We start from the raw sequence: 19,421 nt of genomic DNA, 5'->3' as shown, positions 1-19,421 counted from the left end.
GCAAGCACCGGTCTAACACGCTTTACTGGAGAGAAGCACCAGCCAGAAGAGGAGGAAAGTTTGTTCCCAGCCCAGGGTTGCATGCGGGAGAAAGCGGGATGACAGGATTCTGCTGTTGCAGAACACTTGGTTTGCTTTACAGAGAGGAATACAAAAGGCACATGTTGCTTTTCAGACAAACCTCTCAAATACTAACAAATCAAAGCTCACAGTATTTGTCTCGGTGGTAAGTCTGCCCACGCCAGAATGACGAGCAGGGAGCTGGAGCGACCCTGAGGATCAGACCCCAGAACTCCCCCGGCCGCGGCTGCGCCCAGCGCTGCAGGCACCACCAACTCCCTCCTGCCTCGGAACGTGCAAACCAGCCTGGAGACACCCGGGGGAAAGGGACGGGCTACTGGCCCAGGGCTACTGGCCCAGGGCTCCTGCTCAGCTCGGTCTGGCTAACGGGACATACCTGGACAGCGCCAACAGTTATCTGGGTGGGAAGAGAACAGGCGAGCAGAGCTCCCCAAGGGTGACCCAGTCTGAGCTAAAAGGAGATGGGAGAAAAACAGGGAATTAGTGGTGTAGTTAAAGGTAGAACATCAGACAAGGAATCACCCTCTAAAGACAGAGATGGACCCTCCAATACATGCGCCAGCCCTTCAGATGGTGCCTGATTCTGTCGGGGCAAAAGTGGACAAATGGGAGGAAATTTGAATGACATAATCTGAGATCTTTCTGCTCTTGTAAGTCACAGAGGCCACGTTCCCAGCACAAAGGAAACCCGTGGCTCTGAGCAGGCATCATGTCATGGAAAACAGTCAGAGGAAACCAGCTCTAGGAAGGACGGGGAGACAATGGTGCCTGATCCCTGCCCCCAGGGAACGGCTGAGTGATGGCTGATAAGAGGGCTTTCAGCTTGGCCGGTGATGAAAACTTCCCAGGCTGTGTTTCACTCTTTGTAGTTGTAAAGTTTTTCACCTTTGCAGAATCTGTTGCACTTCACACTCATCAGTTTTGTCTCCTCTTTAATTCACCTACAAATTCACGTGTTTTCCTCCTTCCTTTATTTCGTTCTTTACTCCAAGAGTTTTTCTTTTCTTTACTCTTCCAGTCTTACACCAAAGGCCATTCATATCAACCCTACACCAACCTTGCTGCTCTCCAGATTATTTTAGATGACGTTCCTTGGGGTAAGGTGCTCAAAACCAAATGGAGGACAGCTGCAGGATTATTTTATAAGATTAGGGCTACAGGCCATGCTGCTGTTCCAGGTTATGTTGTGATTTGCATCATCTGCTAATTTAATAAGCGTGTTCTCAGTTTCATCACTGGCACGTGATAACAGTGAGCGGAGCAGACCCCTGCCGAGCCCCGGTCAGGATGTCTCCCGTGCTGAGGACCCTCGACGGTTCCACGTTACCCAACCAGCCTGGCAGTCCCTGACCTCCCGGGAGCATATTTGCTTTGTTTGTTTTTCAGGCCACGGTGAGAGCACCCAATATGTTACTGAAGTCAAGGTTGCTCCCAAAACTGCTTATCCTCTAACCCCAAGGACTATTTTTCTCAGGAAGAAAACCAGTTTGCTGGACACAATTTGCCCTTCATCGGTGCGCAGCAGCTGCTGCCCATCTCCTGGGTGTCGTTGGTTTCAGGAGGAAGACCGCGGTGCCATTGACCCCATTACAATTACTCAGCTCCTTTTCCAGCTGGCATCGCCCATCTCCCAGAGGGCCGAGGGCCGCAGCAGAGCAGCAGCAGCAGCAGCAGCAGGGGCCGCGGAGTCCCCACCCGGGGGGTCAGCACAGGAATCGTTTTCTCTACGGAGTTTAGTTTTTGCGGTGTGAGGCTCGCAGGAGCACCGCGCCCGCGGCGGACGCCGCCCGAGGCCGAGCCCGCTGCCCCGGGCTGCTGGGGGGGCGCTGGGCCCCGGGGCGCGCCCGCCGTGGGAGGGGCAGGGCGGCCGAGCCGGGTGGGCCCGCGGGGCCGGTTTGGCGCGGGGCCGGGCCCGGGCGGGGGGAGCAGCGCTGCGCGGCCGCCGCGGTGAGTGCCCGGGGACGGGTCGGAGCGGCGCCGAGGGGGTCGCGGGGCGGCGCGGGGGCCGGTGCGGGGCGGGCTCTGGGCCCTGCGCGCCGCGGTCCGGGCGCGGAGCGGCGGGGGCCTGCGCGGCGGCGGGAGCCCGAGCTGCGCCGCTGCGGCCCCGGCCCCGCCGCTGCCCGGGGCCCGGCACGACGCGCCCCGCCGGCTGAGGCTCCGTGCGGGGCCGGGCCGCGGCCTGCCCGCCGCTCCCCGCCCCGCTCCGCCCGGGCCCGCAGGCCGCTCCCCCGCCGCCGCCGCTCCTCCCGCCGGGCCGCGCCGCGCCGGCCCCGCCGGGCGATGAGGAGCTGCTTCTGCCTGCGACGGGGGAGCCGCGACCCGCCGCCCAGCGCCCGGGCAACAGTTAAGTGTCCCCGGACCCGCCGCGGCCCCCGACGCGGGCGGGGGTCGGGCCCGGCGGCCGCTCGGGGCTGCTGCGCGGCGGGGGCGGTGCGTCCGACAGCGGGGCCCGGCCCGGCCGCCCGTCCCGGCCCCTCCGCGGGCGGGGGCGCTCGCCTGGCCGGGGCTCTGCGGACCGGGACGGAGCCCTCCGGGCCCCGGAGCGCCCGGCTGCGCGGCGGAGCGGCCGGCGGGGCAGCCGGCTCGGGCGGGGTCGGCGGTGCCGGGCGCCGCGGGGAGACGGGCCGGGCCGGTCCCGGTGCGCTGCTCGGAGCATCGGAGGGCTCTGCGGGGCGGGTGGCCAGTGGCACAGCGGCCGTGATGGGTGGTGGGGCAAGGCCCTGGTGACCTTGACTCGCTCGAGAGTTTACTGCACATTTTATTAGTGACTGGTTAGAGAAGATAACCAAAAACCCCTGCGTTTTGTGTGTCTGCTGCTGCAAATGCTCCCAGTGTGGGTTTGCCTGACCGCCCATTTTCTCAGCTGTTCTCAGGTTTCTGTGTATGTGGAGGTGGTAATGCGGGCTCTCTCTTTACAGCACAGGCCGGAGCAGTGATACTGAGCTGTGTTTTGTGTCCTTATCTCTTGCATTACCGAGGCTTGTGAGCTTTCTCTGTGGCTTCTGGAGAGGTTCTCAGAGATCCTCCAAGCTTCAGCGTCCTTTGTGCGGTCTCTGAGCGGGGACGCTCCCAGCGTGGTCACGGTCACGCGAGCAGGGTCTTTCAGCCGGCACAGACAGGCCGGGGTCCCGCAAGTGCTCAGCTGGTCTGGCTAAAACTGGGCTTTCTCCATCTTGTGTTGTGTTTTCACTGAGTGAGAACATGCTGATGCATGCTTAGTAGATCCTGCATGTTGTGTGGTTGGCAGGTTGGCAGTGTCATTGCTGTAGTTTTTTGCTGAGATAACTTTACTCGCTGGATTTTCTCAGGATACTGGGATGAAGACTTAGCTTGAGCTTCTGGAGGTGTGAAATAAAACGCACACCACCTCAGTCTTGCAGCGCATACTGCTCTGACAAAGTGAATCCCAGGCTTAAGGGTTCCCGTAGCCCCCCGGGATTTGTTCATACATGTGCCAAGATAGAAATAACTGAACTGAATGTCATTTAAATGTTGCTGCCCTGGTGCAAGGTTGTCTGTGTATGGAAACCTATTTTGGTTTGAAATAGGACACTCTTCTCAAATGCGTGTCCATAGTTAGAAGTGCTGTGAAGCAACAGAAGGTTCAGTTTTGCTCATTCCCTGACTGAAGTTCCTGTTTCCACGCAGCTAAGTCACAAACTGTAGAGATCTTGCAGCTGTCTTGAAGGTGGGAGCCTGGGTGCGGGGGTGATTCCAGACGTGCCTTCGTTTGGGGTGGAAAATGAAACTGAAATTGTGCCTGCTCGTGATGGAGGCCTCCAGGCCTCTGACCCTGTGCCCGCCACGGTCTCCTGTTTTTCTGATTGAAACTGTGTCCTATTCCATGAACAGAAATAGGCGGCTGGCTGGGGCCGTGCCGTGTTCCCGGGGGCGCTGGGAGGACCAGGCGTGTGGAGAACGGCAGTGTGACTTCAACTCGCGTTGTGCCAGCAGTACCCAGCGCCTTTTCAAAACGGTGCAGCGATGACCTGGGCGTGCAAGCGGGGGTTTTAGCAGCGTGTCTGCTTCGGTTTGATGGGATTATTTCCTGTGGAGTGAAGGAACTCAGTAAGGTAGTTGATAATTTTTTTCTAGTTTTGCCTTAGCTTATGCTTTTCTGCCGGTGGGAAGAGCAAGTCAGTGTCAAAGTGCAGGGCTTGTAGTTGAAGGAAGAAACAATAAGACCATTCTCTCTCCAGGTCCCTTGCTATTTAACTTCAGAACTTGAGCCACTTTGATGGCAGCGTGATGCTTCTGTAGCAAGTACATCACCAGGCCTGATCTGGTCATGTACCCACCAGCTTTTGAACTTGCCTGACATGTTGAAAAGGAACACCAAGAGGGAAAAATACTCTATAAACTCACAATAATACATTATTTTCTGAAAATGCGTTCCTTTGCTAATACGTGTCCCAGCCAAAGCTCAGCAGTGTGTGTGGTCAGTCATCTCAGTGGAACACTTGAAACGGCCAGTGAAGGCAGCAGGAAAGTGGCCGCGTGCCAGGAGCCGGTTCTGTGTGTCGTGTGCAGCGGGGTCTGGTGCGGGCAGGACGCGCGGTGGCTTTCCCTGGTGGTGGCACATCCTTTCCCCGCCGGCCTTGTCCAAGCAGCTCCGTGACGTGTGGAAGCTTCTCTCTGCCCCAGGCGGGTGTCCGGCCTCCCCTGGCCGCCTGGGCCTGCCGGGGGCTGGATGTGGTCCTGCAGCTGAGAACGGCCTCCAGCGAGCATGCTCCCAGCTAATGGGAAAAATGTTCTTCTGGTTGTTTTGGGCCGTTCCCAGAATAACCCTGCAGCGGGTGGAACAGCGGGAGCCCTTCGGTAGAGCTTGGCAAATGCAGCTCAGCGCAGGATGTTGAAAGGTGTCTCCCGGTCAGCTGGTTTGAGTTCTCAGCCACTGTGATGTTAGGTGGGCGTACAGGTCAAGCTCTCATTGTTTAAAGAGAGCTTCGTTAAAATAACAAGCTGTCTAATCAGAGTATTTATAGAATCCTGCTCCTTAATTTAATCTGTTCTTTCACTGTTTGTATTTTGTTTTTAAGTTCAAAGGCATGATGGAAAAGAAACCAAACTTTGCAGATGCCCTAGGGGAGAAGTGGAAGGTAACTAATCGTCTGCACAATTACCCGGCCAGAGACTCCCCTCTGACCTGTGCAGAGTTCAGAAAAACATTTATCCGAGTGTGCAGACCAATGGGTGCTGCCCTGTATCTGTTCCAGATGAGTCCTTGATGCCACCCGCACAGCGGGAAGCTGGTGTGGTGCGGCAGAGCCCGCCCACAGGCTCCTGATGCTGCGGTGCCGCCATGCTGCGGTGCTGCCGTGCCAGGCACAGGCCCAGCCCCGCGGCTGCGGAGCCCGAGCAGGGAGCACCGTGCTATCCGCAGACCCAGAGCTTTGTTTCCTGGGCAGAGGCTCTGCCCGCCTGTCTTCCCCAGCTGTGAGCATGGGCTGCTGGCTGAGGAGGAGGAAGGTGCCCGTCTGGCCGGGCGCTGCGCAGCGGTGGCGGCGTGGGGAGCTCAGCTCGGCCCTTGCTGCGGCGGGGTGCCGCTACGGGCCCTGTGCCGCATGGCGTCTCACCCGCAGCTTCCGCCGCCCGCCCTCTCGAGGCGGAAGGCCCGCTCTCCGTGCTCAGCCGCTGCTGCCATAGAGGGGCTTTGTGCGAGCCGGCACAAAGCCAGGATTGATGGCGCTTCCCCTCCCCCTGCCGTGCTCTGACAAAGGTGCCCTTCTCCTCCCACCAAGGACAGGTGCCATCGGGCCGGGGGTCTGCCCAGCGGCACTCGCTGGGGGTAGGGGCGCTGTCCCCGCTCCCGCTGTGGTGCCAGAGCCCTCCAGCGTTGTCCTTGCCCTCTCCAGGACAGCCCTGCTGTGGCCTGGGGTCCCTGCTGGGGCAGCATTCGGCAGCAGGTCCCTGGCCCGTGTCAGCCCTGTCCCTGCCATCAGTGCTGCAGCACAGGAGGGAGCGCCAGGGGCTCCTGCCTGCCCGGGCTCTCCCAGGCCTGCGAGGGGCACCCCCGAGGTGTCGGGGTGGGTTTGTTGGAGGTGCCAAGGGAGCGGATCTGCTCCCCCACGGCGCAGCTGTGCTGGAACCCGCAGTGCTGTGTTCTCAGCGTGCTGGGGAGTATTGCCACTTACCTGGATTTCAGTTCAAAATAGCCTAAGAGAAGCTCATATCAGCATTAATTATCTCCCAGCTCCTCCCGATGTGTAATAACAAGTCATCACATTATCAAGAGTGACTTGGAAAAGTTTCAGAAAACATGCATCTGTATGAAGAACAGATTGTAAGTTCTTTGTTGAATTCACGTTGTGTTTGCTGGGTACTGTGCGTTTCAGGCAGCAGGTTCTGGATTATTTGCAAGGCATCTGGCTGAGCCGGTGGAGCAGCGCAGGCAGCAGTGTGGGGTTTGTCGGGGCTGAGCCGGGGCCACCGGCGTTCCTGCGGCACGGTCCTCACCCCTGCCTGCCCTGAGCACAGGGAGCCCCTGGGATGGGACGGGACAGGGAGCCCTGTGGCTCAGGCTGCACGTCTGGTCGTGCTTTGGAGGCTTGGACTGCGCAGGGAGCTGAGCGGGCCCGCTGTGCCCTGTGCGCAGGGAGCTGAGCGGGCCCGCTGTGCCCTGTGCGCAGGGAGCTGAGCGGGCCCGCTGTGCCCTGTGCGCAGGGAGCTGAGCGGGTCCGCTGTGCCCTGTGCGCAGGGAGCTGAGCGGGTCCGCTTTGCTCTGTGCGTGCTGGGTACTTGTCTAGGTGCCGAAGCAGAAACCTCTCCCAGGCTAGGTTCGCTGGCAATAGTGTTTTCACCATTGCTGTTCACTGGTTTCTGTTACGTTAGACTCCTCAGGTAGCCTGGTTGTTGGTATGACATTATTATTATTTACATAGGGCCCAGACTTGCTCTTTTTTATTGCCTGCAGCACGATGTTTGCTCAGACTGGGCATTGTGAAGTGTAAACCCAGGTCCCACTGGCACCAGCACTCACCTCTGCCTTTTCTAGAAGCAGTAAGTAACCAGCCGTCTACACGGCCTCAAAATGCTGGGGTTTAATTGCTCTGAGGAGGGAATTGGATTCAGAAGCTCTGGTTCACCGCTTGTCTGGCTCTGCCGCAGTGGCGCTTGTTTACACAAAGCACTGCTCTTTTATCTGGGGGTGCGTGGGGGAGGTTTCCTGGGGCATTCCTGCCTGAAAGCCGGAGAAGACTTGCCCTGACTGGCTGCCTCTGCAGGAGTGGCACCTGAGGCAGTGCCACCTTTCCCGTCCTCCTCAGCAGTTGTGTCAGCAGCTCTCTTGTCCTCTTCTCCTGCTTCCTGCAACAGCATCTCTCTGGAATTGGTTCGTCTTACCCGCTTCTGTCCCCTTTGCATATCTCCCTCCCTGAAGTACGCGGTGATGTCTCCCTTCTCCTGGAAGATGCTCGGGCCTCTTCAAGGCCTCTGTCTGCTTTGCATCAGACCGTCCTGTGCTGTTTCATCTGTGTTGCCCTGGTGTTGAGGCTCTGCAGCAAGTGCGATTTTGCATACGGCGCCAGATACATCTGTGCTGCTACATGAAAATGGTCTGGTTTGGGAGGGTGTGATGAGACCAAAGACTCGCAGGGGCACCCCCGGCGTGTCTAACACCCGTAATGGACGGGGAGCCTCCCAGTGAAGCCCCTGGGAGCAGATTTCCTGCTGCTTAAAATGGCAGAGCTGCTTCAGCCAGCCTGACGCAGGGGTGAGATTTGCTCTGTGGGAGGGAAGGGAATGAGCCTGGGTTTTCCCATCATTGCTAGATGGCGACCAGTCCATGCTAAGTACCCTGGAAGCAACAAAATTAATCTCAGAGGAGGCTGCTTGCCTAAATTCCAAACGTATTGGGCATTGCACAAATGCACCTTCTTATCAGAAGCAAATGAAAGTGCAGAAGGTGTGTCTGGCCTAATCCTGTGTTTAACCTGGCAGTCCGTGGTGTGTCAGCACAGGCGCTGTGGCATGCATGCGGGCTCTCCCTGCTCTGTCTGCTGCTGGGCTGCGCAGCTGAGCAGCCCTTTAATTCCGCTCCTTTCTTCCAGGATCAGTCCATAATGCCTGAAGTGCGGGACCTCTCCGATGCCCTGCCCGACGTGCCCATGGACCCCATCACAGGTGTCGGTGTGCTTGCGTCCCGGAACCGAGCACCGACAGGTTATGATGTAGTAAGTAGAGCTGTTTCAGCCTCCGCGGCTAATGCTTTGGTTCTGTGCTAATGAGGCTTTACTTTGCTGGGAACAGCATTTCTTCCAGAGAGGGCTTGCCTTAGACATGGGCTTTAAGAAGTAATTTGATATCCAGCCACCCACCTCTCAGCCTACAGCACTTAGTGCTTTCCCTCAGCGGAGGTCTGTGGGTGCAGTCACGCTACTTCATCTGTGCCACTCCGGAGGAGCCTAATTACCTGGAGGAGGGGTTTGGAGAAACAGCTGGCCACTGTGGCATGCAAATTTAATAATCCTAGTAACATCCATCCTGAAGGAGTCCTAAGTATTGCACAAATTATATCTCTGCATAAATGGATCCCACATCAGCTGTTTAATCCCACATATCAGCACTGCACGATGATGATGAGAAGCTCCAGAATGGGAAGCAAGAGTTTCACATCCAGCTGAAATTGCAAGGGTGATTTTGATGGACAGAACACGAAGGTCTGAACTAAGGTTGTCAGGAGGCTGGCCAGCAGCTGGGCCGGCAGGGACAGGCACGTGAGTGGATGAGGGGAGCTCACTGTTTAACAGCTGCTTGTTCCGTGGCTTGGTTGCTGTGTAACCAACAACGTGACTTTTCCCCCCCATAGATTAGTGTCCCAAACAGTGAAATGTCATAAAATACTGGGCTTGCAGAGCTCTGTGTGGAAATACTTGGCTCGTAGTCCATCTGCTCACCTTTCTATGTCAGGAATGGAAACTAGCTGTCTTGAGGCTTTGCTCACATCTTGTACTCTGGATTGTTGCTCACCCTGCTCAGTGTGAGAAGGGAGAAAATGGATCAGGCTGAAGTGAGGGCACGAGCGAGGAAACTGTGAAAAGGCTCCTTAAAGACCTGGAAGGTTTTTGCATTTATGGCATTTTTCTGAGTGCTGATTACCTGTGTGAGCCAGGCTGTGTAATTAGCTGCTTGCCCTGATAAAGGAGCACGGGACAATGTGAGAGTTGTGATAACAGAATTGCATTCTGCCTAAATGACTGGGCAGAGAGAGCGCTCACCCTAGATAGCCTGTCTGTGGTTTAATAGGGAGCTTCAGCACTAACGCAGTTTAAACTAAACAAGATAAAAGAGTCTTCCTGCGGCTTAATCCAATTACAGTGGGGTTGTAATAATGCTTGTGAATGTGGGTCGCTCTCTCCTAGGGGGCACGCGGAGGAGGCCGCCTTTCCTCTGCTTCTGCTGCCTCCCTCTGTCGACAGGCAGCTCTGGTCTGGCCCTGGGACCAGCCGTCTGGCCGTGGGGACGTGCCTGCGGTCTGCAGCGCTGGACCTTGAGCGTGGCTCCCACACGCCTGCTCCTCCAGCCTCCCGTGCGGCAGACCCACGGTCTGGCTCTGCCGGGTGCCGTGTCCTTCCCACCGTGCAGCACCCGCTGCAACGGGGCTGCTCTGGCTGCCGCCCGATGTGGCAGCATGTCCTGGTGCCCAAACCCGCCAGACAGTGGCACACCAAGGACTTGGTTTTGCCAAAGTGTACAGACTGTGTCTGAACTTAGATTCCTGACAATCCGCTCAAACTGGCAGGACTGAGTGTGTGGGTGGGGAGGAAAGGAGGAGAGGTGGGAGGCGGGAGCGGGGGTGGGAGAGGTGTGGTTCCTGCGCAGCTCCTGCTGCAGACTGAAGGCCCGCTCCAGCTGCAGCTTTGCTCCGGGGCGAGAGACCCAGGTGCTGCTCTGCCAGGGCCGCCCTGCACAGCTTCAGTGGGGCAGACCCTCCCGTGGGGCCAGCGGTTTGGGGGCCCCGTTTGCCAAAGGCCTGTGTGTGGTAGCAGTAACTGTGCTGACTGCTGGGCAGTGGGGAGATCACCCCGCGCTTGGAGGGCTGGGCTGGGGGACACCTTCCTTACTGGGTGTCACTCCATCAAGTCCATCTCTTTGTAGCACGTACTCAAGGAGTGTCTTCCCCCAGCTCCATGAGAAGGACCATTCCTTGTGCCTGGGGTGCTGGGTGCCCCATGCTGGGTGCTGTGTCCTCCGTCGCGCACATTGCTCTTGGCCAAGCGCAGGATGTGGTGAGCTGGACCGCGCGGTGCCGGCAGCTCTGCTGCAGCTGCTCAGGCCGGCTCCCTTCCCGCGCTGCCGCGCCGAGGGCACGCTGCCGTCGCGGAGCTGCACTGCTTGGGCACCGCTCTGCCGCCAGAGGTGGTGGGATCCTCCCTGCCTGCAGGAGCCTAGCAGATGATGTAAGAAGTTTCCTGTTTGTATTGCTCTGTTTTCTTTCCTTGTGAATTTTCCGACAAGTTAATGCATGCTTACGTTCTCCAGGCTTGGAAGAAGTCTTCAGCAGGATGATGCGGAGGCAGAGCACTCAGGGCTAATTGCTGAGGACGTTGCCTGTGACGGTTGCATTTTGGCAGAAGCAGGAATGGTTTTGCTGGCATTCCTGTGGGGCCCGGGGATGCCAAGCTCTTGCCACTGGCTGCTTTTTGCTCTGCTGGTCACGTCCCGTGCAGCTCCGAGGGTGCCTGGTGCCGCCAGGACAGGCAGCTCAGTGCGGGGGACACATCAGAGGGGCCCGAATGGCTGCTCAGCAGGGCCGTGTCCCCAGGAGGCAGCGCTGTGTGCCAGGCCTGGCGCTGCTGGCTCCTGCCGTCAGCTGCCAGCGGCACCGGCCCCCGCGCTGCCCCGCTGGCTGTCGGGCCAGCCTGGCTGCCCACCAAATCCTGTTTGAAAATGTTACTATTTAAAAATGGTGCGTGTTTCTTTGCAGAAGCTTGGCCACAAAACTGTGTATCATACAGGGGGTCGAGTGGAGCAGGGGCTTGCAAACAGCAGTTGATGAAACACGAAGACCGGCCAATGCACTTTGCTCCCTTTGCTGATCAGACAATAAACACGCTTTTCTCTCCTGCACTTTGGATAATTGGAGGGTCGTGTCAGCACACATCTCTTGCTTCCTGCACCCTGTGCAGTCTCTGCTCAACAAAACATGGGTGCGAACAGGAACAACAAATGTCAGCGCTTTGTTATCAGGCTGCTCCAGGGCCAAGGTTGAGTCAATTGAGTCTGAGGAGGCTGGAGGAGCCGCAGGGCAGCGGTTTGCCCGGCCGAGGGGCGGCAGGCAGAGTTCAGCGGGGCTGCAGGGGATCTCCTGTTGGGAGCCATCGGTTGGGTGTTAGTCCGGTGGGGTGGTCTTATTTCTGCTGCCCTTCTGGTTGCCGCCTTCTCTCTTATTCAACACCAAACCTTTTGGGGCCAGGGCTCTTCCCAGCCTGTAGCGGGTGGGTGCTGAGCTGCCGCACAGCAGAGCCCTTGCGCTGGGTGCGGTGCTGCCTCGCGCCTGCTCCGCGCTCAGCCCGCAGGTCAGACCTGCTCCTGTTCTGCTCGGAATGTGCCCGCCTCTCGGGTGGAGGGTCCGTTTCCTTCGCCCTCCGTGCAGCGTGTGCCTCTGATCTGACCGAACTCCTCCATGGCTGTTCTGTGAAAATAAAGCTGAGATTGGGCAGTTGCTCTGCCCGTCTGCGCAGAGCCCTCCTCGCGGCCTGCCCCGGCGCGCCCGCGCGTGTCGGCTGGTAACGAGTGCCTCGATATGCTGACTGTTCCAAACTGCTGTTTGGAGGCTGTAGCCCAAGTCACCGTTCCTCATTAGGTGGCCTTTCTCGGAGCATCTTTAATCAGCAGACTCCCCAGAGACAGCATTTTTAGAACTTCTTTTTATACCTCCTCTTGGAAGTTCTTTGCTCTGCACCTTGTGAAGAAACTAATGAGATGCAGTGAGAGTTCGGGCTGCCGTTAATTAGAAGAGGTCTGAGGAGGAAGAACTGCACATATATTAACTTTATCTTGGCTCACGTGTCTCCTCTCCCCCTCTGCCTCTTCTTTCCAGGTTGCACAAACAGCAGATGGCTTGGATGCTGACCTCTGGAAAGATGGCCTATTTAAATCCAAGGTCACGCGATACCTGTGCTTCACGAGATCATTTTCAAAAGAAAATGTAAGTCCGTTTGGGTATCTGCATGATTTGCATCTGTGCCTGGTATGTTCTTACCCATAAGATGATTCATTTTATGAAGCCAATTATAATTCAGGCAGGCATTTCACTGAGTTTGGGTGAGTCAGGAGGCAAACGGCAGCAGCTAGGTATTTGCATTTTGTTTGTGTTCTTTATGGAAAGAAATAGCTGGCAAAATCTGCAATGAACGCAGCAGCGAAGGGCGCGCGTGCATGTGAGCTCCCCGTCACGCCGGCGCTCCTGCTGCAGCAGCGCGCGCCGCGTGCTCCTGACCCCGGTGAGCTTCTAACTCATTACCTAGAGCAGCAAACGCTGCGGGCAGTGCTGGCGGAGGAAAAGCTCGTTTCTGAACCCAGGGGCATCGTGCATGTTTTCCTGCAGGATTGGCATTTCTGTCTTTGTTGTCTTCGGTGCTGCTTCTTGAAAATTTGCCCACGTTGTGCATACGCTGCCATATTCTTGTAATCTTCTAGTATGGCTCTTAAGCATAAGTGATTTCTGGTTGGAGCAGTTGCTGCGCACATCTTCTGTGGAGCAGAGACCATGCACAGCCAGAGCCTGGTGCCTTTCAGTGGTTTTGGTTCAGGCTGGTGTGAAAACTTCCTCTTTTTTGAGGAACTGTTTAATTCTACAATGAATGCACTCCATCTAGTGGGTAATCCTGCTTTTTGTCGTCCTTTGGATGTTCAGTGTCTTCAGTTCTCAGGGTATGAGATACCATTTTGTACTTGCGCTTGCAGCAGCAACGGGAGCAGAAGAGCCGCTGCGGCTGCAGAGGCCGCCGCGGGTCCCGACAGGAGAGCGGGGCTGCCGGGTTCCCGCATTTCGCCTGCGTTCCGCTTCCCTGCTGGCCTCAGGCTCAAACAGAGCTCCAGAGCTATGGGAAATACTGTGTCCTGCGGGGGATTGACAATAATTGTGCTTTTCATCCTGCAGTAGCAGGAATAATAGCCCCAGAGTAGGCAGGGAGGGTATCGAACAGAAGGATTTGTGATGATTTGAGTATTAAGTTTATCTGTGGCTACCTTAAATGTGAGGTTGTCAGAAATAATTGCAGGATAGCAGCAACTGCCGGCTGCCAGAGACAGTGTAAGTACCCTCGGCCAGTGCCTGTTGGGCCTTTGGCAGGACGCCCTGCTCGGCGCGGTTTGGACGTACGTTCCTCATGTCGACGAGGAGTGAGTCAAAGGGTGCGACGGGAGGCGTGACACGAGCGGCCGTGTCCCGCGTGCGGGCTGCGCAAGCCCCCGTGTCGGTGGCGCGGCAGCCGCGGCGCTGCTGGCGCAGCTCCCAGCGCAGTCTGTGGGCAGCGCCTCTGCGGTGGTGCTGGCGAGGGGCCGGTGCTCCTGGCACACCGCGGCCGTGCCGATGGGCGGTTTCCCAAGGCCAGGCCTCCGCACCGGGCGGAACGTGGGCAAGGGACCTGAAATGCTCTGCCGGATGAAAGCTAAAGGACGTATGGAACAGCCAGTAACAGTAAAAGACACAGACACGGTTTGATGGCTTAGGATGAAATTTTAATTGTTCTGTATTGTGTTTCTGTTTATAAAGGCTGTGAGTAAGAAAAGCGTGCTTTTCTTCCATACATGAGTCCAGATTATTGGCAGCAATACTGGCTTTGAGAACTGCAAAGAAAATGTGGTCTCTAAACAGTTGTGGAGGCTGTCATTCTGAATTGCGTTTTGAGCTCTTCAAGCCTTGATTAATAGGACGAGGCATCAGTTCAGAATTCATATGGACTCCAAATGAAGTTCTTCGTTCCAAATGGCCCGCTCTTCTGGAGTGTGCCTGCGTTTGGAGCTAGAACCACGTCTATTCAGTACTAATTAGCTAATGCATGTAATAACTTTGGCTGTGTCTGCATGAACTATCTTCCTGTAATGCTTTCTGCTGTTACTGTCACAGAAGTGTCATGTTGCTACTGTAGATGTGGAGTGTGTGAGAGCTAAGGTGACCTGCTTAGTGGCTGAGTTAGTGGAGTTAATTCTTGGAACTGATGTGTTTCCAAAGGCAAGAATTTGGTTGTGCTTCCGAGGATCCAAAAATACGGCGGTGGATGAGGTGTAAGTCCACAGGTGCTGCGGGTTGTCTGGTATCTCCCAGTCCATCATCATGTGAGGCGACAGTTGCAAGTGCTGGCTTGGTACCTCCTTACCATTTCTGAAGCTGATGGTCAAATACAATGACAAGACATCTTGGGGTTTAGTGGCTGAGAAAAGCTGGGTTTGAATTTGGTGATGTTGTCATAGTCAATTGTTTCTTTTCTCTCTCCAAAGAGTCATTTAGGCAACGTCTTGGTTGACATGAAGCTCATTGATATCAAGGACACTTTACCGGTGGGCTTCATCCCCATCCAGGAGACCATCGACACTCGTAAGTTGGTGTCTGTTTGTCAGTCCTGCGCTCTGAGCAGCCGCTGCGGCGGTGCCTGCATGGGGGGTGGCGTGGGGCTGTGCACCTCAGCACCGCTGCTCCCTGGGGTTACACCCGCGTGTTGGGGCAGCTCGGGACTGCCATGAACAGCCTTTGGTTTTCCTGTACTGTTCAGGCTTCTTAATGCTGCTGCCCAACTGTCACCCGCTTGCCTGTAGAGCAGCGCAGCTCTGGGCAGGAGCAGTTCGTCCTTTCATTTTGCAAGGATGGACTAGGCCCAGGGAGCAGAGCTGTGGTGCTGAGGGATGCTCACAAACGGGTGCCGAAAGGAAGGGCGCGTGCTCGTGGTGCTGGCTCCATGCACGCCAGCTCTGCGCCTCCTTCTGTGAGCAGACAAAGGCCCGTGGCCTGGCAGGAGGTGGTGGGGCTCATGGGGGGTGTTTGTGCTTGCTGAGGAAAAGCACAAGTGGAATGTCCAGGGAAAATGGCCTTGCTGCAGCGTTTAAGCCAGCAGCTCCCAAACGGTGCATTCGGGTCCCTTGAGACTCGCTGGAGCTGGGTCTGGTCGCAGCGCTCTGCTTTGTGGCAGCGCTTCGGGCTCAGAGCGCGGGGAGGCTGGACGAGCCCCCCGGGGAGGCTGGATGAGGCCCTGGGAGGCACAGTGGCCGAGCTGCGGGACGCGGGGCTGCGGGGCGCTGCCCGCTGGTGCTGGCCGTGCGGCTGTGCTGGAGAGCAGCTGCCCGCGCTCCTCAGGACTGAAATCCAGCCCGGTCAGGAGCAGGATGAGCCTGCTCTGCAGGGAATAGTCCATCCAGGTCTGCAGCAGACGAGGATGGTTTTCCACTCGCTGCTGGTCCGATTGGAAGCGGGAAGCTCTGCAGCCCGTTTCCCATTCCCCTGGGTCACCCCTTTCCCTGGCAACCCCTGGCACGCGTGGTGCGGGGACGGTCACGGCGTGTCCTGCTCGCCCTTGGCAGTGCTGGACGCTCCCTGTGCTGCTGGAGTGTCGGTGGGAGTCCTGCTGGAAAGGTGGGAGGGGACTTAGTAATTAATTTCAAATGCATTGGATTGCGACCCATACAATCTTTAAAGCAGCGGCATCATCTGTATTAATGAAGTGGTACGTATCCCTGCCCCCGTTAGTGTGAATGAACACATTTCGATTGAGTGTTTATAATATGTTTACTTAAAATTAACTCTGGTTAAGCATGTGTAATTAATGAATCGAGCTCCTAAACCAAGTTTGCTGCAGACTGCAGACTCCAGCCAAGTGTGAAAGAGACCAAAGACAAAAGCAAACAGTCAGCTTTGTACTTACTGTGAAAGTGAAATAAGAGGCATTGATTTTGTTCAGAGTTTAATTTGTGGTTATACGTGTTACTGTGCTCTTCTGTAAGTGGCAGTTGACTTGTAGTAAATATATTAAATATGGTTCTCCTTGTTACGTTCTGAGAAAATTTTGAGATGCAGAAGCCTTAAACCCTTGGCTCCTAAAATCGGTGTTAGGCATTTCAAATAAAAGCCCTAGTTTTCCAGAGCAGAAGACTAGACCTCAGGGATACAGGTATTTAACGTCTTTAAAAAGCAGCGCTGTGGCTGCAAAGCTGCGTGCACAGATGCCGCAGCGTGACACACCTCGCGCTGCCTGCGCCTTCATTGGTGCCGCCGCGACAGCAAATTCCCGAGGCCGGGATGGATTGCTTTCTCCAAGGTGCGCTTTACAAACTGGAGGAGCCTGCAGAGACAGGGCTGCTTGCCATCTGTTGAAGTGAGAGCATATTTTTAAGCTGGAGGATATTTATTCATATTAAACTGAAGGGTTTTTATTTTGCAGGCACTTGTTTGTAGTTGTTTCCAGATTTTAATGCAGTGTCTGCACTTTAGATTTTCAGTTTATCAATAGGCTGCTGTCGCGTCTCTCAGGTGGCCGCGTTCACAACAGACAGCTCGCCGTGCTGCTGGCGGCGCTCTGCGGGAGCGCGGCCGTGGCGCCCACACGCGGCACACCCGTGTCTGTGCCGGTGCCAGCCCGGTCACGCCACCGACCCGAACCGGGCTGTTGGTGTATCTGCGTGCACATGCATGAATTCATCGTACAGATGAGCCTTAACGCTGGTGGGCTGGAGTTTTCCTTGGTGGATAACATGGAAACAAGGCAGGCATTACCTTGGAAAGAGAAAGCGAGTGTGAGAGTACGTGGAAGTGCAAAACCCGCCCGCAGCTGCTGTTCGCGGTGGGCGCTCCGTGGCAGACGTGGTGTCTGACCGGGGAGGATCGGCGTATCGCGTGGATAATGACAAATCTCATGCAGTGTACACATAGCTCCTGATGGACAATTTCTCCAGTCGCTGAGTGGCACTGCGCTGTCTGGGCTGCTGGCACGGAGCTGTTCTTTGGCTCTAGTTCCTGCCATAATTATCTGTCTAATATCTGGAGAGACAATAAATAACATTTATACCCTAATCTTGCATAAAACCCACCCTGTGTCCTGGGTTGTTTTTGCAGAAGAAACAGCTTTCAGAAAGAAGAGGCTGTGCATTAAATTCATCCCTCGAGATTCCACAGAGGCAGCGATCTGTGATATCCGCATCCTGGGCAGATCTAAGCAGGCCCCTCCGCAGTACACGTTCATCGGGTAGGTGTCCTCCCTCCAGAAGCCGTTGTGAATCCAGTCGTGCCAAGGCCAAGCACCCCGTTTTCCTGTAATCACTGAGTAGTAGTTTGTAAGAGCTAAAGCTCGTCACTGGAAAAGTCTACATAAGTGTTACTGAATTTGATGCAGGAATTAACTAACTGCTTTGTTTTTCTTTTCCAATTAGTCTGGTTCTCCCTAGCCACGGTGCTTGTGAAACACGCTGGTGTTGATCCTTGTCCATGTGTGCAGCCTTCGTTTGTGGTGTTCACATGTTCTGTGTTGATTACACAGGGAGCTGAACAGCATGGGCATTTGGTACCGGATGGGCAGAGTTCCGCGCAACCACGAGTCTCCGCAGCCTGCCGCTCCTCCTGCCCAGGCGCCGGCGCCGGCTCCGAACCTGCCCAAGTAAGTTTCTGCTTTGCAGCCCCTTGCGCTTGCTGCCGCGTGCTGTGTTGTTACTGACTTTGCCTCGTGGAGTCAAGACAGGGTACTGTGTCAGTGGTCATGTGGCATGATGTGATAATGAGGGAATGTGTTGTCCCTTCAAGTATTTCACTCCTGAAGTTCCTTTGACTGTCATTGTGGAAAGATGTGGCTGAAGAAGTCAGAGGAAAGAAAAAGCCTGCAGAGGAAGGGAAACAGCAAACTGCACTTTTCTTTGCTTTAAACTGTGCGGGATGTTGTATTTTCCCACAAGCGCGTGTGGGCCAGAGCTGCAGCCAAGCCCATTTCTCTCCTTGACCGAAGGGAGGGAGGAGCATTCGTACAGATTTTAGTGCATAGGGACGTAGGTTTTGCTCATTCTCCAGAATCAGTCCGCTTGTGGTTTGAAGTACTGGCCCTGTTCTTTTCCTTTTCACGGCCCCACGGCTGTGTGACCAGAGTCGGTGCGCCGTGGGGGCTCGGGGCTCTCCGGAGCGCTGGGCGTTGCTTTCCCGAGCCCCGCTTGGTCCCGGTGGCAGCGCGCAGCTCGCTCCCCGCGCTCCCAGGTGTGCTGCGGGCACAGGGCGTCTCGCTTCTCACACAGCCGAGGCGAAAGAGATGAGGAGCCAGCGGCTCCTGGGGATCGCAGCCGTCCCGCCGGGAGCTGCCGCCTTGTTTTGAAGCTCCGCTGGACACCAGCTACATCCCAGCACAAGCCGTGCGAGATCAGAGGAAGAGATGTCTTGATTTGAGAGCACACATCTTCATTTTCTGTCTGCAAGAAATTCCTGCCTGAGCAGATTTCCACAATAAAGAGGAAAAATTATCATAGCAGGAGAATGTCGATGGCGGCGCTTAATCACCAAGTGCGCAAGGGTCACTTTATGGCCTGGCAGGGAAGGCTGCAGAGCAGCGTCAGCTATTGGGAACAGGGCCAAAATTAGAGCTCAGAGCATCAGCGACAGTCTGAAAAGAAGTGTTTACAAGGCTTATATATTTTATAACCTCTTGTTGTACAGTTTATGGTTTACAATGGCTGCAAGGAAATTGGATCAGTTTTGTTTTACTTGCCAAATAAAGCAAATGTCAAAATAGTCAATATAAAATGTATTCTAATTTGGCTGAGTTAAAACAGCCAGTATGCAGTGGAATAATTGAATGTTACATTAATGCCTCCTAGTAAAAACCAGCTGTCTGTAGCCAGCGCCACACTCGTGCCCCGCACATGATTTACAGGTAACTCTTACACCACCAGCCTCATCATTCAAAGCATCTTTCATGTCTTGTTTTTTTACTCCGATTATTTATTATCCAATATATTTTTTAAGAAATAGAAATGTATATAAAGGTGCATTGTGCAAATATTTCATTATTACGGGGAACACATACTACTTAAAAGCCTTTTCTAGTACTTTATCAGCAATGTGTTAAGTTACTCAACACTTAATGTTCGTGGAAGATTGTAGTCACAAGTAACCTCTTATTTTTACGTCACCATAGAGAGATGAGGTTACCCTGGTTTATTCCATGTGGGTAGATCACAGTGAGTTATTCCGGTGCTGGCGAGGAGCGGCGCCGGCGCCGGGCAGCGCGCGGCGGGGATTCTGCCTGCAGCCGCCGGGTGTTGGAGCTGTTCTCTTCGGCTGCTGTCTAGCGCTATAAAATCATTTTAAATCAACAAGGTGTGCTTGGGTGCTACAGAACAATTGCTGACGCTGGACATAAACTGAACCGGTAAAA

General features: G+C 55.5%; 1 protein-coding gene and 1 long non-coding RNA gene across 8 annotated transcripts in view; both read left to right on the top strand.

The window, feature by feature from the left end:
* Window positions 1–1,764: 1,764 nt before the first annotated feature.
* The window catches only part of MVB12B (multivesicular body subunit 12B), a 58,298-nt gene continuing 40,641 nt past the window's right edge, over window positions 1,765–19,421 (top strand). Inside the window, exons 1-7 of one of the 7 annotated variants that reach the window (XM_065035342.1) lie at window positions 1,765–1,783; window positions 6,995–7,080; window positions 8,130–8,252; window positions 12,122–12,229; window positions 14,524–14,620; window positions 17,126–17,255; window positions 17,547–17,663. In XM_065035342.1, coding sequence (XP_064891414.1) covers window positions 8,142–8,252; window positions 12,122–12,229; window positions 14,524–14,620; window positions 17,126–17,255; window positions 17,547–17,663 — 563 coding nt within the window. In that variant the 5' untranslated portion in view covers window positions 1,765–1,783; window positions 6,995–7,080; window positions 8,130–8,141. Of the gene's footprint in view, window positions 1,784–1,907; window positions 2,029–2,115; window positions 2,425–2,467; window positions 6,365–6,994; window positions 7,081–8,129; window positions 8,253–12,121; window positions 12,230–14,523; window positions 14,621–17,125; window positions 17,256–17,546; window positions 17,664–19,421 lie in introns of those variants that run through there. The other 6 variants (XM_065035343.1, XM_065035339.1, XM_065035340.1 and 3 more) reach the window with 6 other exon arrangements.
* Window positions 8,259–11,148, top strand: LOC135575826 (uncharacterized). Its single transcript, XR_010467140.1, has 2 exons — window positions 8,259–10,478; window positions 10,561–11,148. It is a non-coding gene; the product is annotated as an uncharacterized LOC135575826 (long non-coding RNA).

The sequence above is a fragment of the Columba livia genome, chromosome 19, assembly GCF_036013475.1.
Source record: "Columba livia isolate bColLiv1 breed racing homer chromosome 19, bColLiv1.pat.W.v2, whole genome shotgun sequence".
In the NCBI taxonomy this organism is placed as follows: domain Eukaryota; kingdom Metazoa; phylum Chordata; class Aves; order Columbiformes; family Columbidae; genus Columba; species Columba livia.
The sequence above is the reverse complement of the archived record's forward strand: the minus strand, read 5'-3'. Positions and strand labels throughout refer to the sequence as shown.